This window comes from Lemur catta, chromosome 11 (assembly GCF_020740605.2).
Source record: "Lemur catta isolate mLemCat1 chromosome 11, mLemCat1.pri, whole genome shotgun sequence".
Taxonomy (NCBI): domain Eukaryota; kingdom Metazoa; phylum Chordata; class Mammalia; order Primates; family Lemuridae; genus Lemur; species Lemur catta.
The window spans coordinates 271,091-298,383 of NC_059138.1; the positions used below are offsets into that span (position 1 = coordinate 271,091).

The following is a 27,293-nucleotide window of genomic DNA, read 5'->3' on the forward strand; positions in this document are numbered from 1 at the left end:
CTGAGGCAGTGATGCTAAGTGCTTGGGTGCGGCTGCAAATGCAGATGATCATTAGTAGAGGGTCTGACTGCACAATAAATGTGACACGCTTGAATCATCCAGACCCCCCCTCCCCCAACAGAAAAATTGTCTTCCGTGAAACCGGTCCCCGATGCCAAAAAGGTTGGGGACTACTGTGTTACAGGACTGACACATATTTTCAGAGATGTTCCTTTTCGTGCCTTTTAACCTTGAATACTTAGTTCTTTATAGAAGTAGCTATCTGAGGCAGAAGGATCGCTTGAACCCAGGAGTTGGAGGCTGCAGTGAGCTATGATGACGCCACTGTACTCCAGCCTGGGCGGCAGAGCGAGACCCTGTCTCAAATAAAAGAAGTGAACTGTCTGGGTAAAATAGTTTAGATAAAACATCCTAGTATCATAGAAAAAAACATCATTAGCGTTAAGATTACTTGGCCTTGTTTTTCAGTGTCCGTGAACACTGAACCCAAGTCTGGAGAAGATGGGACAGGGACAGCTTGGAGTTCGGGGTCTTGAGGAGAGAGAGTTTGGGAAGTGGGTAAAGGAGTCTGAGTGTGGAAAAGTCAGAAGGCAAAAATTTGGGTTGGTCCCAACTTACAGGAAAGTCATCTTCTGGTGCACGCAGCAGCCAAGCAGTGGGGAAGAGCAGACCTCATGCCTGGTGAGCAGGGAGGTGACAGGGCGCAGGATACTCAGGGCTTACAGTTTTAAATTTTTAAAGCCTTGTTTTTTTTTAAAGGCGATGGGGTTTCACTCTGCCCAGGCTGGAGTACAGTGGTGCACTCATAGCTTACTGCAGGCTCAAAATCCTGGGCTCAAGTGATTCTCCTGCCTCAGCCTCCTTACAGCGGGGACTATAGGCATGTGCCACCATGCTTGGCTAATTTATTTATTTATTTATTTGAGAAGGGGTCTTGCCGTATTGTCCAGGCTGGTCTCGAACTCTTGACCTCAAACAGTCTTCCTCCCTCAGCTTCCCAAAGTGCTGGGATTATAGGTTTGAGCCACACCCAACCTAGAGCTTTTTCTGTGGAAGTTTTGTCCAATGTCAGTAGTTAATGCTATCCTAGTGCCTTTTCATCATGATTCTCTAATATGAAGGGCTTTGCTGAGTTTTCTTTAAGCCCCCGCCTCAACTTCCCGTATGCGTACCAGCATTTCTGGGCAGTTTTAACTTTCTGCAAGTCTTTTTTCCCATTTGCATGGACTTTGAAACTGATTAATATGCAGATAAAACAAAATGAAACATTTAAAATACCTAAAGATTTTTAGTTTTTCCCCAGGCCGAATTCTCTGGGTACTGGCCATGTGTGTCTGAGTAAACCTGTAGTGTACAGTGAGCTTCCAAGGACAGGCAGGTTTCCTGGAACCCTGATAAAGAACAGGCATCTCATGTGTCCTTGTGCTGTTGATTTGCGTTATCTAGTCTCAGTTGTTGAGATTGTATTGATTTTAGACAACAAAGCAAAGCTGCCTGCTTAGATCTTTTCCAGTTTGTTGACTTACGTGGAACTCACCATGTGGTGTAGGAAGGTGGCTGTTTTTAGATGGCCAGTGAGAGGGTGACCCTGTCACTCAGGTGAGTTGGGTGGCTGGTGTGGGGGCAGCTGCCCCTGGGGCGTGCTCAGAACTGCAGTCCAGATGACTCAGATTCCTTCTTCCTTGCCCCTCTGGTCCAAGATAGTGAAAGAATTCTTCACTGCGACCAGTCATTGCTTCAAGCAAGAGTTCTGTGGGGTTTTTTTTTTTTTTTGCAGTGCCTAAAGAACTATTCAGAATCCTTCTTAGAATGAGGAAGACTATGAATAAATGAACTTGATTGGCAAGTTTACTATTTGGTGTTCAATGGCATTTGGTTTCTAAAGTAATCACTTTATCCATTTATCTTTTGAACCTTACTTAGAGGTATTAAATCAGCAATGCTTCAGTTATAATAGAATTGGACGTGGTATCTTTCTTAATATTTTTCCCAGACATTACCTATCTAAACTTATTCTAGTTTTTTATATAATTTATTTATTTTTTGAGATAGAGTCTCTGTTACCCAGGGTGAGTGTGGTGGCCTCATCACAGCTCACTGCAACCTCAAACTCCTGGGCTCAAGCAAGCAATCCTTCTGCCTCAGCTTCCCTAGTAGCTGGGACTGCAGCCACATGTCACTACACCTGGCTAATTTTTTCTATTTTTAGTAGAGACAGGGTCTGGCTCTTGCTCAGACTGGTCTCAGACTCCTGGCTCAAGCAGTCCTGCCTTGGCCTCCCAGACTGCTGGAATTATAGACATGAGCCACCACACCATCCCTAGTTTTTTATTTTAAAAATAAAGCAGTGGATCACTTGAGGCCAGGAGTTCTAGACCACCCTGGGCAACACAGACTAAGTCTCTACAAAAAAAAATTTTTTTTTTTAAATTAACCAGGCGTGGTGGCACGCGTCTGTAGTCCCAGCTACTCAGGCGGCTGAGGCGGTAGCCCAGGAGTTTGAGGCTGCAGTGAGCTAGGATGGCAACACTGCCCTCCAGCCTGGGCAACAGAGGGAGACCTTGTCTCAAAAAAAAAAAAAAAAAGTCAGCAGGACTAACTGATACTGTGTGTTTCAATGATACTAATGCTAATAGAATTTTAAAGTTACTTCCCAACCTTCCCTGTGAAGTTGTTAACGGAAAAAGAAAAGCCAACTCTGTAAAATAATTTTAAAGAGATTTGCTCTGAGCCAAATTTGAGGACCGTGACCTGGAGCCACTCCCAAGAAGCCTTGAGCAAGTGGACTCACTGTGGCTGGGTCACAGTTTAGTTTTATACATTTCAGGGAGACGGGGATTACAGGTAAAGTCATAAATCAATTCGTGGGAGGCATACATTGGTTTGGCCCGAAAAGGTGGGCCATCTCAAATCGGGGGCTTATAGGTTATAGGTTGGTTTAAAAATTCTTTGACTTGTAATTGGTTAAAGACATGAAACTTTGTCTAGAGGCTTGGAATGTTTTAAGATAAGCAAGAAGCTCTTAATCAGAGATAAGCCACTGGACATATATTTGTTGTGAAATTGAGGACCTGTAGGTTTGTCTTGAATACCCTTAGGCCTGTTAATGGTTACAAAGGATGTCCCCAAGAAGGGAGGGGGGCATGATGAGGCCTGTCTGACCTCCCTCCTCCTGGCAGGCAATTTAGTTTTAGGATATTCCTTTGGCCACGAGGGGGTCCATTCAGTCAGACGGTGAGGGAGTGAGCCTTAAAATTTTATTTTAGTTCACAAAGTGCTTGCTGTACTTTTCTGTAGTTTTAGATGCTTGTATTGTGCTTAGGACATGGAATTTATGAAGGATAAAATCCTATACAAGTGCTAATTGCTATTATTGGGATTCAGTGGGGGTGTTGTTTGAAGAAAGACATTCCTTTAATTTAATTTTTTTTTTTTTTAGGGAAGCAAGTTGGTAATTTATTTGTTTAGTTTATTTAAATTTCGATGGGGGGGGATGAAGTTTTTTTTTTTTATTTCAGCATATTGTGGGGGTACAAAAGTTTAGTATGTTGCCCTTGCGCCCCCACTACCCCCCACTCCCTGAGTCAGAGCTTCAAATGTGTCCATCCCCTAGACATTGTGCATCACACTCATTATGTATGTATACACCATCCCCTTCCCGCCCCACATCTGCCCGACACTCGATTAATGTCATTTTTGAATGTGCTCTTAGGTGATGGTCAGTGAAACCAATTTGATGGTAAGTACATGTGGCGCTTCCTTTTATTTAGTTTTAAATGTTATCCCAAATTATTGTTTTAAATGTTTGGAAATGGGAAGAATATGATTTAATTAGAAAATTTTGACCATTTATAAAGTGGTTTCATCCTTCGTGCTTAGTGGAGTGTAACTGGGCAGACCTTGCAGCCCTTAGGCCGGATCCCTCTGTTCTGCGTGTCCCCAGCCGGCTCCGCACCTTTCATGTGCAGCCACGGATTGTTCCGAGGTTCCTGGATGATTAAGCAGATACTGTATGTGGAGTTCCTGGGGTGTGCAGTTAAGTATTCTGTCTTTGTGTGTTTGGTTTAATTTTTCTAAACAGAACAACTTGGTAATATCAACAGCATATCAGAATCTAAAATATGCCTTTGTTCTTGTAAAAGGTAACATTAAAGAGAGATTTTTTGGGGTAGTGCCAATTCTTACATCTAATAGAAACTTGAGTAATCCTGCAATGAATATTTTTAGTTCACAAAGATAACATAGATAATAAATATAAATACTTGTTTTATAATTGGAACTTAAATGAGCATTGAGTTTTTTTTAAGTTGAAAGATAAGATTTGAAACCAAATATATGTGTTCAAGTATTACTGTATGATTTCGGAACATGTTTTCTATTATCCCTGTATATCCCAGTCTTTGCAATGTTTTTGCTAACTTAAATTCTATTTTATGCAAATATTTATGAGTATGTATTAGTGAGAAGCAGATTTTTGACTTAGTGAACAGAATTTAAGATTTGGCAACAGATTTACTTTGTTTAAATTTGATATATTCTCTTTCTCATTTTCCTTGGCACTTTGAAATTTTAATCACTCATAAATTAAAAACCTCAGAATTATTGAATGCCTTGGGATAGTACTACTAGGAGATGGCTTAATTTTCAAAATCTTGTATAAATTCTAACACCATAAGCCAGTTCCCTTGTATTGGTAGCTTGTTTGGGCAGATGGCTTCTCCGTTAGTTCCAGAATAGACTTGAGCACTACAGAATGTCTCCCCAAATACTGACTGACGTCACTTCTTTACTGAAACCTGGGTGTGGACGCCTTGCCTGCAGAATGAAGTCAGCACTCCCCTGGCACAGGAAGTGCTCCCAGGAAGTGCTCCCAGGCTGTCATGGCTGGTCTTTCAGCATCATCACCTGCCATCTGCCCATCTCCTACCCCAGCCACAGTAAATTACACCTGTCATTATTTTTTCTTAGAATATTCTCTTTTGTGTACGTAGTATAAGAGACAGGAAAAATCAAACTGTTCTTCCTACTCTCACATTCAACACAACACTTCACCTCCTGTCGTGTGTGTTTTTCCCACACACCAAGCAGTTCTCCAGGGGACATCCACTGGAGTCCTGTAATTTGGTTCTTTTCTGATGCTGTCCACCTGGAGAGATGGCATCAGATCCCACAGGTTGAGGGGCTCAGTCCCACAAGATTGTCCCCTCCCCACTTCAGATGCCATTTGAAAATAGTAGGTTGTCACCTGTACTTCCAACCAGGCAACTATAAGTTGATGTTCCCATAACCCCCACCTTGAGTTTGGTTAATTCGCTAGGACGGCTTACAGAACTCAGGGAAACACTTATGTGTACTGGATTATATTACAAAGGACACAGATGCAGAGATGCACAGGCGAGGTCTGGGGGAAGGGACAAGGGGCCCCTGTGCCCTTCCAGAAGTGCCACCCTCCAGGCACCTCCATGTGTTCAGAAACCTGAAAGCTCTTCAAACCTTGTCCTTTGGGGTTTGGTGGAGGCCTCGTTAAGTGGCCACGATTAATTAAATCACTGGCCGTGGGTGATCAGCTCATCCTTCAGCACCCCCATCCCCAGAGGTGGCGGTGGGGCTGAGAGTGGGGCGAGAGTTCCAACCTCTAATCACAGGGTCGGTTTCCCTGGCAAGCAGCCCCCATCGTGAGGTTGTGCTCGAGCCCACCGAGAGTTGCCTCATTAGAACGAAAGATGCTCCCATCACCCAGGAAATCCTAAGGGATTTGGGAGCTCAGTGTAAGGAACTGGGGATCATAGACCAAATATTAAAAGATAAGATTCTCCTCACACTCCTGTCTGCAAGGGTTTTCTGAGCTCTGTCAGGAACCAAGGGCAGAGACCAGATATAAGTTCCTTATTATTCCACAGCTAATCCTTTCAAACCCAGCCCCCACACTGTCTTTTGTCTTCTTTCTGGATCTTTCCTGGCCCCTCCCAGGCAGCCTCAGACCCTCCTGTCCTCTGTTCCCTGCTCTCCCCTCCAGGCTGGCAGCCACACCCTTCCAGCCCTGCGCTGCCTCGGGGCTGCAGCAGGTTCGACTCTGCCATCCTGGAGTAAGTGCTCCATGCCTGGGTTCCTCAGAGACACAGCCAGGGCTCGTGCAGTAGGTTAGGGAACGGCCCAGTGACCAAATGCGGTAACTAAGGTCAGAACTCACAACTGTCAAAGCTTGTTTTTTTGCTGGGCATGGCTGAGGAGAGAAGCTTTGTTGTTACCTAAGTGCCATTCTGTAGGCTGGTGCATGTTTGGTGGTGTCACTCTGGCATTAGGATGACAGGGTGAGTAGCAATTTCCTAGCATACTGGCAGACTTAACTTGAGAAGTATAGTAAACTCAGAGAAATCTCATAATGTTAGAGAAGGAAGAATGTTTTCATTGTGGAACATTTTTTGCAGGAGTCATTTTATCATTTAGTCGGTAAAGTTTGCTGCACAACATAATTATATTACATAGTTATATTTTGACTTTAGAACTCGATGTACCTGGCCAGGTGCTCACACCTATAATCCCAGCACTTTGGGAGGCTGAGGCAGGAAAACCGCTTGAGCCCAGGAGTTCAAGACCAGCCTAGGCAACATAGCGAGACTCCTATCTCTACAAAAAAAAAAAAAAAATGATTTGAGTATGATGGCTCAGCTACTTGGGAGGCTGAGGCCAGAGGAGCACTTGAGTCCAAGGCTACAGCGAGCTATGATGACACCACTGTACTCCAGCCTGGGCACCAGAGCAAGACCCTGTCTCTAAAAAAATAAACTTGATGTACCAAAAAAATTTTTGTTCTAATCAAATTTGGAATAGATTACTTATAATCCTGTTTCCAAGTGTCTTTCTCTTCTAATATAATTAAAATATGGTTTAACTTATGAAAATTCCATTTTCACATAATCTTGGTTAGTTCTTGTGTAAAAACAGTACTTCTGTGTTAGAAATATTTTCTTAATTTTATTCTTATAACAGTAATTAGAAAAGTAATGTATGCTTCGCATAAGGATTTCCAAAGTATAGGAATATATAGAGTCAAGGGTAAAAGCCTCATTCTCATTATTAGTTGAGTGTGTATTCTTGCAAACTCTATTCTGTGCATTTATAAACATAGATAACTTATATAAAAATATATATTTATATACACATGCATATACATACAGTATTTCGAAGAAGATGTGGCCTCTATCAATAAGTTTTCATTGGTTGGAAAATATGACTATGTCTCCTATCTCCAAACATAGTAATAGTTTCTTATGATTTATGAAGACTTTAACAGAAAGTAGAAGTCCATTTGGTGGCATTTGCAAATATGATTTGGTGCTGTGAACTGACTGGAACATACAGGGACTAATACTTAGGGGCCCAGTTGGTGGCCTAAGTCACGATTCTGTGTGGTAGGAATTCTGTGATGCTGACAAGTCAGGGCCACTCACAGGGCCTGATGGCAGGTGGGCCTGGAGGCGGGGTCTGACCCCCACGCCCCTGGAGAGTGGTGGCCGGACCGGCTGGCCTGGCGCGGATTTGTGGAGCAGGAGTGGCTTGAGGGGTGGCTGGACTCGGAGGGTGTCGGGGTGGGGGGCTGAGCTGGTTCTTCAGGAAGGGCTGGTGGAGAGGAGGAAGCAGGAAGACGGCGAGAGGTGAGTGGAGAACACGGTTCTGTGTAAGGAGCAGGACTGTTCTGGTCGAATTCCCCAGGAGCTTGATAAAGATGAGATTTGTGAGTCATGAACCAGGGAAACTGTGATCTGAGGTAGATCTTTGAAGATCAAGCTGAGGAAGTTGAACTGTTTGATAAACAAGAAGTTCATGGTCTTCAGTAAGGTAAATTGAAGTGAGATTCCTATGTTCCAGAGTCATTGTTCTGGTAGTTAAATTTAGTGCCTTTGGGAAGCCAGGCGAGGAGAGGCCTCCCCGGGAGGCAGGTGTGGGCAGTTGCGACAGCACAAGAAAGGGCACATGTGTTCCGTGTTGGGGGGGCGGGGAAGGCTGCAGCCACGTCACGTGGGCTCTGTGCTTACTCTGAAACTACAGAGAAAGGAGCGTGTCCGTGCTGAAGTAGTTCTGGCCGCCCCCACATGGAAGGTGCCCCGTCCTTGCCTTTTGTCCTCTCTGTTGCCACGGCTGTGGTTGGATTCAGAGGGTGGAGGAGGGTGAAGGGAGACAGCCTCACCGTGAATTGCTGCTTGGGAGGGACCGCAGCCTCACCCCTGCTTTAGTGCTTAGGGTACTTCAGAGGCAGCCACCCGGCCGGGTCCTGACCTGCTTTACTGTAAAGTAAAGTAATGGGACAGCACAAACTGCAGGTGAATTGCATGTTCTTAATCTTGTGACCTTGCTGGGCAAGCCTCCGACCTCCGCACCCTCCTCCCCAGCTTCCTCCTGCCCCCTGGGGAACACAGCCCCTGGGGACCCCGTCTCCACTCCAGTCAGCAGTCACACGTGCTTACCCTCTTGGGCTTCTTGGGTATTAACTTTCCCAGCTGTTAGCCTTTTCCTTAATTCTGGAAGGTTGCTACCCCTTTGGTTTTTTCATGTTGGAGTAGATGCACACTAGCCCAGCGCACGGTTGGAGCAGGAACTGCTCGGCATGGGGAGCGATGAGGGTCCTGACTGTGGTGCCTCTGGGACTGGGGGCTCACTGTCAGCCCTGTCCTCGTGTTCAGACGTGAGAGGTGGAATTTGACTTTGGAGGAACTGTCCTCTTGGAACACCCGTCCCCATGATGGCATCCCTGCCCAGCCCCTCACAGAGCCATCCTCGATTGGTGTGGCTCCCCCAGGGCTAGAGCCTGGGGGGCTTTCATTGGCTCATAAACTTTTGTCACTTGGGAACGTGAGTTCCCAACGTGCAGTTCTAGACATCAACGCGTTTCTCTAAGCACATCCCGGTCACCTACCACACTGCCATGGCCCATTGTTCCTCTGAACAAAAACGTGGTTATCAGAGCGTCGAGTGGACTGTGTGCTGCTCCTTCTTTGAAAACTCCCATCTGTGGCCAGACACAGCTCCTGCCTTCCTCTGCAGGGATGTTTTGTTTTAGTTCCAAGAGCAGAAAAAGCATTTTTTCTCCTTTTTTCTAAGTAGTTTTTGTTGCTGTTGTTGCGTCTGCAACACATCTCCAGTGTTCAGGCCCTGCCTGAGAACCGGAGTCACTCGGGAGAGGCTGGGAGACACGTGGGGAGGAGCTTACCTGGACACGTCTGCCCCCAGGTTTGGACCCAAGGGAAAAGCAGGAGGGACGGCTGAATGTCTCTTTTTTCCGTAAAGAGTCGGGTCTCTCTCTGCAGCCCAGGCTGGAGTTCTTGCTGCAGCCTAGAACTCCTGGCCCCAGGGGTCCTCCTGTCTCAGCCTCCCGAGTGGCTGGGACTACAGGCACTACCATGCCCTGCCTGGGAAGGGTCGATTTCTGAAGGCTCTGATTCTGGATCTCTAGAACATAACGGTGACAATGCTAATGACAGGTTGAAGAGATGATTCTTTTACAAAGTAAGAGATCAGTTTTGTGTACCTGTGATGCTCTGGACAGTGGGTGCAGAGAGAGCTCTTGTTGACATTTGGCTTTTCTGCCTCAGTGTACTCAGAAAGGAAAGAGCTGGGCTGGTGCACTGCAGTCTCTCTCCTCTGCAGGCCAGCGTTCAGAGCCTTGGAGCAAAGAAGCGTTGTGTAAACACGGGGCACAGATGAGAATTACGTGTAGCCTGCAGTTGCTGAGAGTCAGAAAGTCACGTGTGTGTGCTTTTTTTCTTCTAGGTTCATTTTCCAGACACTGAAAGAGCAGAATGGCTAAATAAGGTAAGATTAGAATATACCAAATACCAGATATCAGTGGGAATTAAAGGATGAGATACCATCTTTCCGTATTTGGGAATTTTGGTGTTGGCAGCGTTTGAGCTCACTTAGACTTCAGCGGGTTGGCTTCTGCACCCCAGAGGACTCAGTCCTAACTTGTATGTTGCTTTCCTTTCTGGAGGGAGAACTGTCTGCCGAGAGAAGCGTGGGCGTGCTCATATTTGTGTTTCTGGCCATGTGTCTTCTTTCGCAGACAGCCAGGGTTCGAGTCTATTTTATAATAATCATAAGTGAAAATTTTGGAAACACTGTGAAGAGACAAATAACTCCCAAGAAACCTAGTAATCGATAATATTTTTCTTTAAAAAAGGTCATGTTTTTAGAGCAGTATACTTTGAATTAGATGTTTTTTCTCTGTATTTTATCCATCTTTAGGGCTATGTAGTAAACACTAATGTAGATAATGATCACTTTACAGCACTGAAAGTCTGTCATTAAAAAAAATTTATGGGTGCTTATTAAGATTTATACAGTTTAGGAAGGTTTTCAGCAACAAGTTGAAACCACAGGACTCTTAGCAATCATTAAATGTGCTGACATGCTTAAATGGAATGTTTAACCAGTATGACTTAATCCCTGCGACATATTGGTTATCGCTAGTTTGTTGTTATACATTTGTAAGTTTAATTTGTGTTGATTTTGTATAACAAGAAGACCCTGCGCCTTTACTTTTCAAAACCAGATTCTGGTAAACTACGAGAGCATAATTTTTATGATGACTTACGTATACTATGTGTTTCAACATTTTGTTTAACATGAGTTATTTTTCCTTTGCAGACTGTAAAACACATGTGGCCTTTTATTTGCCAATTTATAGAGAAGTTGTTTCGAGAAACCATAGAACCTGCTGTGCGGGGAGCCAACACCCACCTCAGCACCTTTAATTTCACGAAGGTGGACATGGGTCAGCAGGTGGGTTTCTTCTTAAATGTCCTTACTTGTGCGCACAGTAGGATTGCTGGGAGAGCGTATATTTTTTAAACAACTTCAAATTATGTTATGGAGACAATTGTTCACCAAGAAGGCCTGATGGGTGTGCCTGCCACCCCGCGCAGGCTCTGCCCCACCTGGGACGCCTCCTGCTGCCCCCCCCCCCCCCCCCCCCGGCCCACTCGCCCCGTGCCACGTGGCTTCTCTGTGACGCGTGCTCTGCCATCCATAACGTGTCTTTCCACCCGAGCTTCCTCTGTCAGAATTACCTTTTTCAAAGTCCTGACTTTGAGCAGTCTGTCCCGCTAGGGAGTTTGATGTGTGAATTCATACTCAAGGCACCCGTAATTGACAAGTTTAGTATGTTTACCTCTTTCAAGAAGTTAAACGACTGCTGGGGTTGTAGGCATGACATTAATTATGTAGGTGAAAGGAAAGGTGGATTTTGTTAATGGAATTATATTAAAAGGAAAGCTGCTACTTCCTGCTATGATTTCTAGTGAAAGCCTCAATATTACATTTAAATTAGTTGGTAATGGCAAGTTTCTGCTTGTATTTTATTTTTTGAGTCTGTGTTCAAATAATTAGCAACAGTCCAAAATAGCATATTTTAGATGTCTAATAGAAATTCAGAATCTGGTGGTACTTTTAAGTATAAAATGTAGCCACGTTGGTGCACACACGGCAGTCGGACACACAGGGCCGCCCTGCAGTGCAGTCCAGGCTGTGACGGGTGTGGCGGGGGCATCTGGCATGTTGCTGTCTGTGCGTGTCGGTGTCCGACCTGCGGTCTCCAGGCTGCCCGTCCGCTGTCCCCAGCAAAGCTGATTTTCTGTGTTCAGGGAATGCTCTGTCTGGTGGGCGGTCATTCCAAATCCAGTGTCTCCAGTGCGGGCTCAGGTGTGCTGCTTACCTGTGTGTCCTGGCCGTTTGTCTTCTTAACTTTGAAGTCTCCAAATACATGACATGCCCGAGGCGTGGCCGTCCCGTTCAGGTGCTCAAGTGCCTGCACGGAGTGCCCGTGTGACACCATTAATGTTTACATTACTTTCCATCACCTGAAATTATAACCACAGTGGGGAAAACACAACTGTAAGTTAAAGTCCTGTGTGGATGCAAGTTAAAATTACAAGTTAAAATACTATAAAGCAGGGGTTGTGAACGTTTTCTGCAAATGGCCAGACAGTAAAGGTTTTAGCTTTGACGCCACCCAAAGTCCTGTGGCAAGTTTCTCCTGCTCTCCCTCCCTTCTTTACAGCCCTTTAACTGGGTGGAAGCCTTCTCAGCCCACGGCTGTACAGAAATAGGCCGGAGGCCAAATTTAGCCTGCAGGCCGTCTTTGTTATCTCCTAACATAAGGTGTGCTCCTGTTGGTGGATGTTTACAATTCTAACCCCAGCTCGGTTTATCTTAGGAAGAACTTAATTATTTTCATGTGCTATTACACACGCACTAAATAAGAAGATGCTTGGAGAGTAGCAGGAACGCTAGGAGGAGTGCTGATTCCAGAAAGATAGCTTGGCACCACGTCCACCGCGCTGGCATCCTGAGTGCTGCAGGCGGACTGGGTAGAGCAGGGTACGTCCTCGCTCGGTGCTGGACCCTGAATGCTGGTCAGGTTCCTCAGGCAGCTAGATTCTGTTGCCTTCAAATATGTGTCCCTCGTTGCATAATGAATGGAGTTGGTCTCTCTTTTTTTTTTTGAAACAGGGTCTTGCTCTATTGCCCAGGCTAAAGTAGCAGTGGTGTCATCATAGCTCACTGCAGCCTCAAACTCCTGGGCTCCAGCGATCCTCCTGCCTTAGCCTCCTGGGTAGCTGGGACTATAGGCACACACCACGACTAATTTTCCTATTTATAGTAGAAATGGGTCTCGATCTTCCTCAGGCTGGTCTTAAACTCCTGAGCACAAGTGATCCTCCCAGAGTGCCCAGCCTGGACTTGGTCTCTTAATCTGAGAAGCCATTTAAGCGGTGGGAAGGGACTGTGTTATCAAATGCAAACGTCTGAAGTGAGCATAGTGAGGTGGTTGTGTTTCTTAGTGATCGGCCAAGGTGGCTGTGTTTCTTAGTGATCCGCCAGTCTACACATGTCTTGGCTGTGTCACAGAGGGAAACCCTGGGGACCTGGGACGCAAGGAGGTGTTGAGACTCGGGTGTAGGCTCTGACTTTACTTCGACAGCTAGACAAGAGGTGAGATTTCGGGACATGGGGGCTTGTCCAGGTACAGACCAGTGCTCTCTGAAGGGCGGCTCTTCATCCTAAGCACCCAGCGCTCCTCAGAGAGGATCCCAGATTGATAAATGGGAAAGGTTTTAAAATTAGGTTATAACCAGGCCCTTGAAGTACAGTTATTATAGTGTCTCCTTTTTCACAGTCATTTACCTGTGTTGTATATTCAGCATTGCTATTATACTTGCTGATTTTTTTTTTATTTACTCACAAGCCCCATTTTTGTGAAAATCTTAAGAAATGAAAAATCGCAAGACATAAAGGAAAAATAAAAGGAAGTTATTTTCGAACGTGTATTAAGGATGGCATGGAGGGAAAGGATCGGTTAGACGGGAGAGACGAGGGGTGAGGAGCTCAGAAGGGGGAGCGGAAATGTGTGTCCTCGCGCCTGCAGCACCTGCTGTTCACTGAGCTGACCGCGGGCCTGGCAGCGCCCCAGGTTCGTTCTGCGTGCTTGCTGTGTCATGTAACGTCACAGAAACCTCCTGAGATAGAATCCATTATTGCCCTCATCTCACGGGTGAGGAAACCGAGGAACAGAGGTCAAGTAACTTGCAGAAAATCAAGCAGCGAGTATATTGTGAAAGCAGAATTTTGATTCCGTTATATCTAAAACTACAGCTTGTTCTCTTTATTTCTGTGCTGTATTGCAAGGTTTGTTTGTTTTTTTAACCTACATGTATTTTAAAATAAGTTACTTCTTGTTTCAGCCCCTTAGGATCAATGGTGTTAAGGTGTATACTGAAAATGTAGACAAAAGGCAAATTATTCTGGATCTTCAGATTAGGTAAGTTTTTAATTTGTGTTACATTTGTGTCATGGCTAATGACATGATATCACTTAGCTGTACCCATGAGGTGCAGGTATAATGAGCATACTTCTCACCTACTGTTTATTGGAATCTGACTAAATTCTTGTTGGAGATCCAAATGTTACTTACCTTCTGGGTGTCAGTTCATAATAGCCTAGATAATTGCCATTCATAAAACATGTTAAATAAAAGAATTGAAGACACTACAAGAAAAAAAAACTACAGGCCAGTATCCCCTGTGAACACTGATGCAAAAATCCTCAACAAAATACTAGCATCCCAAATTCAGCAGCATATTAAAAGAATCATACACCATGACCAAGTGGAACTTATTCCCAGAATGCAAGGATGGTTCAGCAAGAGAAAACAACCAAGCCATATGATTATTTTAGTTGATGCAAAAAAGGCATTTAACAAAATTCTGTACCCTTTCCTGATAAAAACACTCAACAGACTAGGAATAGAAGGAAACCACCTCAACATAATAGCAGCCGTATTTGAAGAACCCGTAGCAAACGTCATACTCAGTGGTCAAAGACTGAAACCTTTTCCTCTAAGATCAAGAACAAAGTAAGGATATCGATAATACTTTCCCCACTTCTGTTCAATGTAGTATTGCAAGTTCTAGTCAGAGCAGTTAGGAAAGAAAAAGAAATAAAAGATATCCAAATTGGAAAATGATCTGTGTTTACAGATGATATTATCTTATATATAGAAAACCCTAAAGATTCCACATAAAAAAAACCTTTTGGAACTAATAAATGAGTTCAGCAAAGTAGCAAAATACAAAGTCAGCACACAAAAATCAATTCAGTTGCATTTCTATACACTAACAATGACCAATTCAAAAAGAAAATTAAAACAATTCCATTTCTAGTAGAATCAAAAAGAAAAAAATATTTAGGAATAAACTTGACTAAGGAGGTAAAATACTTGTGCATGCCCAGCTAATTTTTTCTATAGATTTTTAGTTGTCTGGCTAATTTCTTTCTATTTTTTTTTAGTAGAGACGGGGTCTCGCTCTTGCTCAGGCTGGTCTCAAACTCCTGACCTTGAGCAATCTTCCAGCCTTGGCCTCCCAGAGTGCTAGGATTACAGGCATGGGCCACTGCGCTCGGCCTTTTTACACAAATTTTAACATTGAGGAAACAGAAGAAATTGCAGGTCTTCCAAGTACTATGCCTGGGATAGTAAAAGCGGGTTTCTTTGTGTCTTGTCCTCATTCTTACTTGAATGTGCTCCTGGGCCCTGCATGGAGCATGAGCCCTGAGGACACACTGGGTGTGTGACAGCTGGTGAGTACCGTGGGCTCAAAATGGCTGTGTGGTGTTTAGCAGCTCAAGGTTGTGTTTCTTTTTCTGATCCTTGAGTAAGGCTCATCTTATTTTATGTCGTCTTTGAGTCTTCAAAATACGTTAAAATAGTAAATGTACAGGTTGGTATAAATTACTTTATTTTTTAAGAAAACATAGGATGTCTTTAATTTAATATGGAAAAATCTGCATTACAGTATTTGGCACAGTGCAAACCCTGTTGTGGTCAGTGTGATGAACGGGGAGCCCCGTGCAAAGTGTCCTGCTCAGACATTTATGTCTCTAAAACGTGCCTTCTACTTTGTTGTGTGTCCCAGGCAAGGACCTTAACTAAATTGGAAGCAGAGGTGGGGAAGGAGTAATTAAAAAGTATTAGGAAATAAAATGATCACGTCTTGGGGTGAAGAGGAGAGTTTTATTGTGGTTTTATAACAGGTTATTGGTAGTTTTACCAACTAGGTAGAGAGTCATTCTCACTGAGAAGGAGCTCTGGGTATTGGCTGTAACAGCAGGACAGTAAATACTGGAAAGATTTTGTCCCAGATCCCTTTTGTTAACATTTTGCACATCTGCTGAGATGCTCTGTGTCCGGCATCCATCAGCCTTCCCCACAGATGTCAGGCCGGAGTGTGATGTCCTGCTTCCCAGGTCAGGGACAGGCATCAAATCATACACTGTCCCACCCAAGAGTATTTGATGTTTCATATTTATATTAAAAATAGATGCAATAAAAGGAAAAAAATAGATGCAGACCTTGCATTCAACATCAGAGTATATTCATGTTTGTCTCATATTAATGTCAGCAATGACTTAATCATTAAGTGAAAGTGAGGCCCCAGACAGACACGCTGTCTAACTCTTGATGTCTCCGCTCCCCGGGGCACTGTGAGCTTTCTCTTGACTGGGGAGCAAGGGTGTGAAATTTACTTGTGGTGCAGTAACATCTGAACTTTTCATGTTTTAAACCAACATCAGATTTGTAAAATAAAACTACATTTCATCAAAAGAGTGCTTCAGAAGTTGCACTTTGTTACTTACGTTTTGCTTTGAAAGTGGGCATTTGTATTTAGTTAAGATTTCCGTGCATGGTCGTGACATACATGTGGACAGTCCTCGCAGGCAGTGCGGCCACGCTGAAGCTGGTGGCAGGGTGTCCCTGGGACACTGATGTGGGCCAGGGTGTGCACTGTCTACCTACAGTCTGGCTCTGGGTGCTCTACTGTCATTGTATTCAGATGCTATACCTCACAGATCTGTGGTGATTAAGAGAAAAGTTAATTTCACTCACTTTGTGTAAGCAGAATTTTTTCTTTCCTAGTTTTGTAGGAAATTGTGAGATCGATTTGGAGATAAAACGATATTTTTGTAGAGCTGGTGTGAAAAGTATACAGGTAAGTTGTTTTTCCTTAATTTTCATAGGTTTCTAAAGTTAGCTATACTAAAAAAGAAAATCATAAAGTTTTTATTGGCTCAGAATTTTTTTGAAGTTTTTATTTGTAGGTCATGATTGAGAGAAGCGTGAGGTCAAATGCTCACGTTACTGACATTCTCTGCAGGCTCCTTGCACTGAGGAGGTGCAGAACTGCCCGCATGACATCTGCTTTCCTGTTTCAGATCCACGGTACAATGCGGGTGATCCTGGAACCACTGATCGGAGACATGCCCTTAGTCGGAGCTTTGTCTGTCTTCTTCCTTAGGAAACCAGTAAGTCAATAGTTATTTCATTTTTATCTTCCCATTCAGTGACAAAAATATGTACCTTTGGAAGAATATATAAAGCAGAGACACAAAATTTTATCAACTTACTCTTTTCCCTTTCAGATGCATGAATCTGTGAGTTTTTTCATATCTCTTTATGCCTTACCTGGGGCTTCCTCTCTTGATAAACAACTTTCTTTCCTGATTATAGGAATATTGTTTGTTACAGAAAATTTGAAAACACAGACATTTTAAAAAGTGTAGGTTGTAGCTAACATTTTATTCAGCACCTATCACTGAGTATGATTGATAAATATTTGCTCGTTTAATTCTCATAACTCTGTAGCTAAGTATTAAATATTATTTCCTTTTATTGTTCAGAAACTGAGATTTTGAGAGTCTTATTTGTCCAAGTCACACAACTAACAAGTATTGATGCCTATATATAGGTCCAGATTAGTCTGACACAGAGTTTGCGTTTCCAGCACTCGGTTGAATGACTCAGTTGTAAATCTCCCTCTGGCCCCAGAGGTAAGGGGTGCCATCGTTTGGTGCATTTTGTTCCCTTGCAGGGAGGGTGTTTAATGCATCACACGTAAAGTTTTATATACAGATTGAGTGTTCCTTATCCAAAATGCTTGGGACCAGAAGCGTTTCGGATTTTGGAATATTTGAATTATACTTCAGTGAGTATTTCCTTTGAGCATCATGTCAGTGCTCAAAATGTTTCGGATTTTGGAGCATTTTTAATTTTCAGATGAGGAATGCTGAACCTATACTGTGTTTTTAAATGTCATGAAGACATTTGACTGATCTTCTAACACTTAGACAAGTGATAATATTACCGTCTCGCATTGTTAGGTATGTATGTTATTCCATTTCTTTGTTACAAGTCATGAATACTTATGACTCATTATCAGCCACGAAACCAAGACAACAAAACTATTGTCCGACCAGGCAGAGTTGGCCCCTGAGGGGCCCCTGCAGCCTCGGACTGGTTCTGCCTTTGCTCTGTCTTCAGTGTTCACTGTCATCAGATCTTATCAAGGTGCAGACCGACCCGCTAGGGTCGCCTCTGCCTTGCAGGGGTCTCTCTTTCCTGTCACTTCCTGCCGCTGCCCCGTCAGCACCTCAAGTCCCAGCCACAGGGAACAAATTACGCTCCGGGAAAAGCATCAGTCCCCTTCACACTACTTCTGTGTCTTCTCCTTCTCCCCAGAACGTTGTCTCCCCTTTTGTTTCACTTATTTTCAGCGGGTTTCTGCACATCCCTTCCTGGGACAGAGATCCTGTCACAGTCCTGTGTGCTGCCTCACAGTACTGTCAGCTCTTTGAGAGCAAGGACCCGCTCTGTCTCCACGGAGACCCATGTATGCGTCCGATGGATGAATTGGCGCCATTTTGTAACCCTCATGAGCCCTCCATGGAGGTGCCTTAACATCATGTGTAATTTAAAATAGGAATATTAATTTGTACAGTTTGATTCAAATAATAAAAATTATTTGGCTTTTAAAATGTGGGTTTATCTAAACCAAACTAAGTTTACTACAGGTGGTAATTTCTCTGTGTAAAAACACAGGAATTAAGTGACATCACTTTCTATTACCACTAAAATCATTATTCTCATTTGGTTATTGTTGCTTACATAATAGGCTTATTTTGAATGCATTTTAAGTACATGAAACATGGTAAAATTGAAAAGCTAATAGCAACCTCTCTGTTTCATTTTACTTTATTAAAATTTGGGGAAATGAGATTCATAAAAGATTATAAATTCATGTTTTTTTTCATATACCAGTTATTGAAAAGCTAGTATGTTTAAGAAACTGACTTCATTAATGACTATAAAAAACTAATCTTTAACAAATTGCTAAGCATTTTAAATTTATCCATCTTTAGCTAGGGAATTTTTAATAATTTGAAGAAAGGCCTTTTTTCCCCTCCAGTTAAAAATATAACAAAATCTAAATCTTTAACTCTTTCTCAAAATTCAGCAATACTCTTACTTAGTTTGACTCTTCCACAGATGAAATTCCTTTTAAAAGAACATTATAACATTAACCTCCAAATGAAATTTTAGTGCTCAGAAAAGAAGGATGGGTCTGAAAAGTTCAGAATTGCTTGTTTCCTCACATGGAGCATAAAGTGACCAAATGTACACTTCAGAGAAAGGGGAATTTTTTTCAGTTTGTTTCTACCAGAAAATATGGGAATAGAATTTACTGCTAGCTACCAAGTAATTCTTCCTCCTCCTGGTGAAAAATATATCTAGAAGGGTTTTGTTTTGTGTTTTGAATTTTTTACTCTCTGGATGATTTAGAAGTGTAGTGCCAGAGGCTTTTATGAAACCTTTAGACATTTTTCGACTGGTTGATTTTCCTAGTTTTGATAATGTGGTGTCTGTTAGAGGGTAAAACCCTAAAAATCCCTGAAGCAATTAGCGTCTGGAGCCCAGGAGAAGGCAATGCAGCGTAGTGGTTAAGTGACAGGCTTGGTTCTCCACTTCTAGTTCTTTCTCTTCTTACTGTGTCCTTTGAACAATTTATTTCACTTCTCTAAAGCCTCAGTTTCCCCATCTGTAACATGGGGATGAGGGTAATACTTATCTCACGTGGTTAAACGTGGAAATTAAATGTCAGTGGATGTAAACTACTTAGTACCATGCCTGACACATAGTCTTCGCATTTTTTAGAAATTAAATATTTTCCTACATGTAGGTTTAGCATTCTAGTGAAGTACCTGGCACTAGAGATGAATCATTGATAAGCAGAAAAGCTTGGATAAATGATCTGATAAAACCAGAATGTGGCCAGGCATTCTGCAATCCCAGCACTTTGAGAGGCTGAGGCAGGAGGATGGCTTGAGCCCAGCAGTTCGAGGCTGCAGTGAGCTGTGATTGTGCTACTGCACTCCAGCCTGGGTGGCAGAGCGACACCCTGTCTCTAAAAAGAAAAAGATTTTTAGAAAGAACGGGAACAATCAGTGTTTGCCATTGGATACGTCCCAGGGAGTCACCGAGGTTGGTAGGTGTTGCATGTGCCTCAGGCGTACATTCTTGGGGCATTTCAGAACCCTTAATCTTTGTTAGATTTTGACTAAGAGAACAGTTTAGAATCCGAGGAGTCTTTCCCAGAACTTCTCCAGGAAATGGTCCCAGGCTTACTCCACATGTGTGTGTTCATCTGGAGGGAGTCTTCCCAGCCAGGTGAGGAGGTGCTGGCTTCCAGCGTCCTTTGAGCCACGCATTCCAGTTCTTCATCTGTAAGGTGGAAACATCATCTTCCATTATGAGAAGAAATCGAATCCTATTAGCCTAGGGCTTCAGAAATTGAAGTTCCTTAACCAAAGTGGTTTCTTTAAGGAAAAAAAGGGAAGCTATTTAAAAATAAAAATAGCATATATTGATGTCTCATAAAACTCACCCAGGGGACTGAGGTGCTGTCTCAGCAGCACAGTGGGACCAAGAACTTGAAAGCCATTGTGTCAGCCCCTTCTGTCCTCCTTTCTCCCACTGAGACCGGCTTCGTGTCTCTCTCCAGGCTGCGTGCCAGCAGCGTACCTGTCTGCACCCCTGGCCCCACGGCGCCCGTGTTCCTGTCTCCTCTGACCTTCCCTTGCCCAGCCCCGCGGGTCAGATCCCAGCTGTGCTCCCAGAGCCTGTTCCCCCATCTGGCAGGTGAGGCCTCAGTGAGGTCTGGAGGTGGGGCTGCAGAGACAAACCACATTAAGTAACCAGGGAGCTTTCTGGGTATCTCTCCTGCTAAGTTTCCTCCGAGTTTCTTGGCTCTGTGGTTTGACATTATTATTTTGGACGGTCTTGCCCCACCCCCCGACAGGGGAGCTCCCTGTCATTGTCTCGATGACCTACCCCTTCCTCCCTGTGCCTTGTGTCTTTGGGAGATCTTTTGCAGGAGAGAGTATATACCCTGGCCCAGCAATACGAGACGTCTAATGCTCTGGGCCTGGGCCTGGGCCTGTGCCTGGGTCCTCGGTCCTCCCCCAGCTGTAGTGGCTCTCACCTTTGCTTCCCTCGCCCAGCGGCGTCTGTCCCTGAAGGTGGAAGGAAGGACAGGTGCTTCCCTGGCCCCTTTGCGCACATTGTGGCCATGCAGGGGGCCCGCAGGCGGGTGTGCACACCCCTGTGTCCGGCTCTCTGGCTCGCCCATACTTGGCCTCTGGTGTTTGGTTAGGATCTGGCTGGAGTAGTCTCACCTGCTCCTTCCTTCGCGCTGGCTGGTGGTGCAGAGGCCCTCCTCCCACCGTGGTCCAAAGTGGTGCCTGGGACTTTAAAACATAAGAAAAACATTCTTGAACTTTACTGCCAACCCAAATCTACTACATTGGAAACTGGAGAATGGTGGGAGCTGTCGGTTTGTATTTTTAAGAGATTTCCCAGGTGATTCTTACTCTGGACTGTACAGCCTAATACACATAGGGTCCCTGCGTGTTGCAAGTGCTCACGTGCCAAGTTGCCGCTGTGAACCATGAATCTCACTGCAGCCATCAGACAGTGTGTCACGGAGCAGTAGGGAGAGAGGGGGCGTCTCTGTGGTTTTCATGAAGTACGTGGGTACGTTTGTTTATGTTGTCCTAGTTGAAACCTGACGTCCTTTTACAATCATGGACCTGTCACTCACTGTTTCTCATAGAAGAGCCACAGCAGCTCAGAGACAACTTCCTGTCCTCTGGAAATGCATGTTCCACTGCTCTTCAGCGTCCTGAAATAGAGACCGGAGTCATGCAGAGGCGGGTTCCCTGTCCTGAGGCAGCCTGTTTGTGGGGGAGGGAGCTGCTAATTTTAGTGCTTTTCAGAGGCATTTCCTACAGCCCTGCCCTGACCGGGTCCCACCTACGTTTCTCCCTGTGTCCTTGGGCAGGCTTTTCAGACGGCTTTTCAACTCTCTCACACACGCACGCCCGCACACACATTTTGATCTCTTTCTCACATGTGTACTTATTGTCTGTCTGCTCACTTTTCACACACTCATCCTCTCACACAAACTTGCCGTCTCTCACACTTGTTCTCTCTCGCACACATTCACACACTCATTCTGACTTGTTCTCTCGTACACGCATTCTCATACTTGTTCTCTTTCTCACACACTTATTCTCTCACACTTGTTCTTTCACATTTGTTCTCACGCACGTACTCACTCTCATTCGTTCTTACACAATCACACTAATTCTGACAAACACTCATGCCTTTTCTCTCACACACATTCATTCTTTTACATTTGTTCTCTCCTGCATACGCTTGTTTTTCATACTCACTCGTTCTCACACACGTTCTCTCACGTTTGTTTTAACACTGTTCTCTCACGTTGTACTCAGTCTCTCACACAGCCTCACGCTTTCTCACATTCCTTCTTGTATACACCGTACTTATCCGTTCACGCTGATTAATTCTCTCCCTCCTTCTTTTGCACATTTGTTCCCTCCACACATTCTCTCACATGCTCATTCTCACAATCCCCCCCACACCCTAGTTCTCACACTCGCCCCCCCACACCCTCCTCCTCTCTCACACTCGCCCCCCCACACCCTCCTCCTCTCTCACACTCGTCCCCCCACACCCTCCTCCTCTCTCACACTCGTCCCCCCACACCCTCCTCCTCTCTCACACTCGTCCCCCCACACCCTCCTCCTCTCTCACACTCGTCCCCCACACCCTCCTCACACTCGTCCCCCCACACCCTAGTTCTCACACTCGCCCCCACACACCCTCCTCCTCTCTCACACTCGCCCCCCCACACCCTCCTCCTCTCTCACACTCGTCCCCCCACACCCTCCTCCTCTCTCACACTCGCCCCCCCACACCCTCCTCCTCTCTCACACTCGCCCCCCCACACCCTCCTCCTCTCTCACACTCGTCCCCCCACACCCTCCTCCTCTCTCACACTCGTCCCCACACCCTCATCCTCTCTCACACTCGTCCCCCCACACCCTCCTCCTCTCTCACACTCGTCCCCCCACACCCTCCTCCTCTCTCACACTCGCCCCCACACACCCTCCTCCTCTCTCACCCTCGCCCCCCCACACCCTCCTCCTCTCTCACCCTCGTCCCCCCACACCCTCCTCCTCTCTCACACTCGCCCCCACACCCTCCTCTCTCACCCTCGTCCCCCCACACCCTCCTCCTCTCTCACACTCGCCCCCCCACACCCTCCTCCTCTCTCACACTCGCCCCCCCACACCCTCCTCCTCTCTCACCCTCGTCCCCCCACACCCTCCTCCTCTCTCACACTCGCCCCCACACCCTCCTCCTCTCTCACACTCGTCCCCCCACACCCTCCTCCTCTCTCACACTCGCCCCCCCACACCCTCCTCCTCTCTCACCCTCGTCCCCCCACACCCTCCTCCTCTCTCACACTCGTCCCCCACACCCTCCTCACACTCGTCCCCCCACACCCTAGTTCTCACACTCGCCCCCCCACACCCTCCTCCTCTCTCACACTCGCCCCCCCACACCCTCCTCCTCTCTCACACTCGCCCCCCCACACCCTCCTCCTCTCTCACACTCACTCTCTGACACTTGTTCTCACACCTGTTTCTCCCCGACGTGCTCCCTCAGGACACTCTGGCTCTTCCTACTCCCCACCCTCTGCTGTACTCAGGGACAGACAGTGCCACCCGCTGCAATGCCTTGAACATTGGGGCCCCTCTGCCTGGAGCCTTCTTTCTTACATTCAGATCTCTCCTCTTTTCAAACCCCAGCCGAGTCCTGCCCTTCCACAAATCCTAATTCCTGCCTCCTGACAATTAGTGTTTCTGAACTTCAGCAGCACGTAAATATATCCCAGTCATTTCAGCAAAGCTCACGTAGATGTACCCTCTCTCCCCTGATGAGCTTATAATCTCTTAGACCCACAGTCCCGACCTTTTCGCGCCAGGGACTGGTATCATGGGAGACAGTTTTTCCACGGCTCACGGGCAGGTGTGGTGCAGAGCTCAGGCGGGGATATGCCCGTGCTGGGCTGTGGCCCGGGCGTTGGGGACTGCAGTCTTAGACTAAACTGCCTTATTTTCTATTTTTTAATACTCTGTAGTTGAGAGTTAATTTTCTTTTGAAAAAGCTGTTTTTCTGAAATGATTTTTAGACAAGTTGTCAGAAGTGGTATCTGCCTGTTTGATTTATGTTTGGTCATTTGTGCTTGGATTATAGCTAGTTCCTCATCTGAGATTAAAGTGGGACATAAAACTTTAAAAGTAAAAGGATAAATGTGCTTCTCTGTGATGCTTATATGGGACATAGTTCAGTCTTTGATAGTGGTGAGGAAGATCCTAATTGCTCAGAGGATCTCCAGGGAAAGGAGCCCTCACAGGGTGGCTGCACTAGCCATTGTGTCCCATCCGGTCCTGGCTGCTGCGGTCCTCAGCCCACCAGGCACCGAAGTCTGTGCATATTCTTCCTCGATCCTCACAGTCCTGTGGGCAGCATCACTCCCATATTGCTGGTGAGGAAAATGAAGCTCAGAGATAGCATCTTTTAGGTTTTTTTTTTTTTTTTTTTTTTTTTGAGACAGAGTCTCACTCTGTTGCCCAGGCTAGAGTGCCGTGGCGTTAGCCTCGCTCACAACAACCTCAAACTCCTGGGCTCAAGCAATGCTCCCGCTTCAGCCTCCCGAGTAGCTGGGACTACAGGCATGTGCCACCATGCCTGGATAATTTTTTCTATATATATTTTTAGTTGTCCAGCTAATTTTTTTCTATTTTTAGTAGAGATGGGGTCTCGCTCTTGCTCAGGCTGGTCTCAAACTCCTGAGCTCGAGCGATCCTCCCACCTCGGCCTCCCAGAGTGCTGGGATTACAGGCGTGAGCTACGGCCCCTGGCCAGAGATAGTATCTTTTAAATGGAAACTTTAGAAGGGATGTTTCTAGTATTGAAATTTATTTTTTAAAATCTCACAAATTGTATTTTAAGTTTTAGAAACTTTATAGTTTATTCTTTGATGGTTTCTCTAGCCATGTAGTCATTCTCAGCAGGGAATTTGGAAATGAGTGTTTAGATTGTCACAATAACGGAGGGTGGGGCCACTATTGCCATTTAGTGACAGAAACCAAGACACCAAACATTTGGTGGTGTGTGTCAGTCTCATGCAGCAGAGGGTTGTTCCACCCCCAAGTCCAAGAACCCCTGTTCAGAAGCTGTTTGTGCATCATCTGTAAGCAAATATCATCCAAGTCAGGGTATCTGGCGCAAGGGCAAAGACAGTGTGAGGCCGTTGGCTGGTCAGTCCGCGTGGAGAGACCTTCAGGCAGGGAGACGTCAGGGAGGGAGGGGAGGCCGCACAGGGACAGGAGCAGAGTGGGTGGGTCTGGGCAGGAGGCTCACAGCATCGTCTGCACGACCAGCGTAAAACCAGTCGTTTCTTCCCGCTGGCGCAGTGCAAAGATGAGAGCTTCATTCTGTCCTTCGGTTATCTAGTTGTGAAATTCAAAAAGGTACAGATAAAATCACTTCCTCTGGGTCCTAGTTTCCTTATCTGTGAAACTAAAAGAGGTGGTACTTCTCAGTTCTGCGACTGACTCTTCAGTATGAAGCCCTGCTTTTTAAGCCAGTTTTGTCTTTAATTTTCAAAATGTGTATCTGTTTAGCTTCTTCTTCTTCTTCTTCTTTTTTTTTTTTTTTTTTTTTTTAAAGAAACAGGGTCTTCCTGTGTTGCCCAGGCTGGAGGGCTAGAGTGTGGTGGCTGTCTGTAGGCACTACCCCTGCACACTGTGGCTGGCACTCCTGGGCTCAGCAGCCTTGCACCCCTGCACCCAGCTGTTCTGCTTCATTTCTGAGCTTACTCCAGCAAGCTTTTGTGCTCTTGCAAAAGCTTTCATGCTTTTTGCAAAAAGTAGAAACCTTTCCTGCTTTTGATGCCTTTTATCTTTTGTTTTGATAGGCAAGAAGACACTTTTCAGATTTCTAGATAGTCTCAAGGAAGATTTTTCTAGGTATTATGCCCACAGGAACAGCATTACTACTGCCCATTTATGGAGATTTTATTTGTCAGCTTTGAGCAGTTTTCATCATCAAAATATAGCAAAATATTTATTTCATTGTCATATCAGGCCTTTAAAATCTTCATTCAGTAGCAGTCTACACAAAATCTTTTGCTTGTTCAAACAGAAGTGTAGTTTATTTTATAAAAAATTAGATAAAAGTAGTAGAGGCAAGCCAATCACACTTCCACGTGATTTTTACATAGCATGCGTGACACACACAAATAGGTTTCTTGTATCAGCTGCAAGCATGTCTTATGCTCTCTCTGGATCCCAGTCTTGCTGAGGAATCCGGCAGAAAAGCTACTGAATCAGTGTAATTAGAGAGTTATATCGTTTCAGGGTGTGATTTTGGTCCAACACCACCAACGGTAATGGGAATGGTTTTCAGATTGCTACATGGAATAATTTTGTGGGATACATGGAGTTTCAGGCAATAGGACTGGGAGGAGATTCCCTCATTATTTTCCTCCAGTCACTTTATCCTTTTCTTTTCTTTTCTTTTCTTTTTTTGTGACAGGATCTCACTCTGTCACCTGGGCTGGAGTGTAGTGGCATCATTATAGCTCACTGCAGCCTCAAATTCCCAGGCTCAAGCCATCCTCCTGCCTCAGCCTCCCAAGTGGCTGGGACTACAGATGCACAACCACACCTGACCAGTTTTTTTCTATTTTTAGTAGAGATGGGGTCTCAGCCTTGCTCAGGCTGGTCTAGAACTCCTGAGCTCAAGCGATCCTCCCGCCTCAGCCTCCCAGAGTGCTAGGATTACAGGTGTGAGCCACCACACTCAGCCCACTTTATGCATTTTTTTAATAACCTATGACTAGTTACATTTGTCTTTTTTCTTCTTTTACATTTTTATCCATAGTACAATTCACTTGACAGTTGAGGCCTTCTCAGCTAAAGCCAGGCCCTACTACACCTAATTGTATTCACAGGTCCAAAAACACCAACTAAAATTAGCTTCACATTGACTCTTCTAAAGTCAGTCTTTGTCTCACCCAGGTATTTTCACGGGTCCAAAAATACCACATAGCTACTTGGAACCATAATAAAACCTTACTGTAACACAAATTTCACATACTCTGCATTATATTCTTCTTGAAAGATAACTGCATTCGCAAATACTGTTTAAAGGGTTATTGTTTCCCAAAACTTACAGGGTAAAGCAATTCTACTTTCACGCTATTAAGACTATACTGAGGGGGCCGGGCGCGGTGGCTCATGCCTGAAATCCTAGCACTCTGGGAGGCCGAGGTGGGCGGATCATTTGAGCTCAGGAGTTCGAGACCAGCCTGAGCAAGAGCGAGACCCCATCTCTACTAAAAAAATAGAAAGAAATTAGCTGGACAACTAAAAATATATAGAAAAAATGGGCTGAGCATGGTGGCACATGCCTGTAATCCCAGCTACTTGAGAGGCTGAGGCAGAAGGATTGCTGGAGCCCAGGAGTT

The 27,293-nt window shown here is 45.0% G+C and overlaps 1 protein-coding gene across 2 annotated transcripts in view; it reads left to right on the forward strand.

Annotated features, from left to right (window-relative positions):
• The window catches only part of ESYT2 (extended synaptotagmin 2), a 92,763-nt gene that overhangs the window by 20,129 nt on the left and 45,341 nt on the right, over nucleotides 1-27,293 (forward strand). For both annotated transcript variants that reach the window (XM_045565465.1, XM_045565464.1), the window contains exons 2-6: nucleotides 9,769-9,810; nucleotides 10,645-10,779; nucleotides 13,740-13,816; nucleotides 16,472-16,544; nucleotides 16,768-16,857. In XM_045565465.1, the coding sequence (XP_045421421.1) occupies nucleotides 9,769-9,810; nucleotides 10,645-10,779; nucleotides 13,740-13,816; nucleotides 16,472-16,544; nucleotides 16,768-16,857 (417 nt within the window). The remainder of the gene's footprint in view (nucleotides 1-9,768; nucleotides 9,811-10,644; nucleotides 10,780-13,739; nucleotides 13,817-16,471; nucleotides 16,545-16,767; nucleotides 16,858-27,293) is intronic.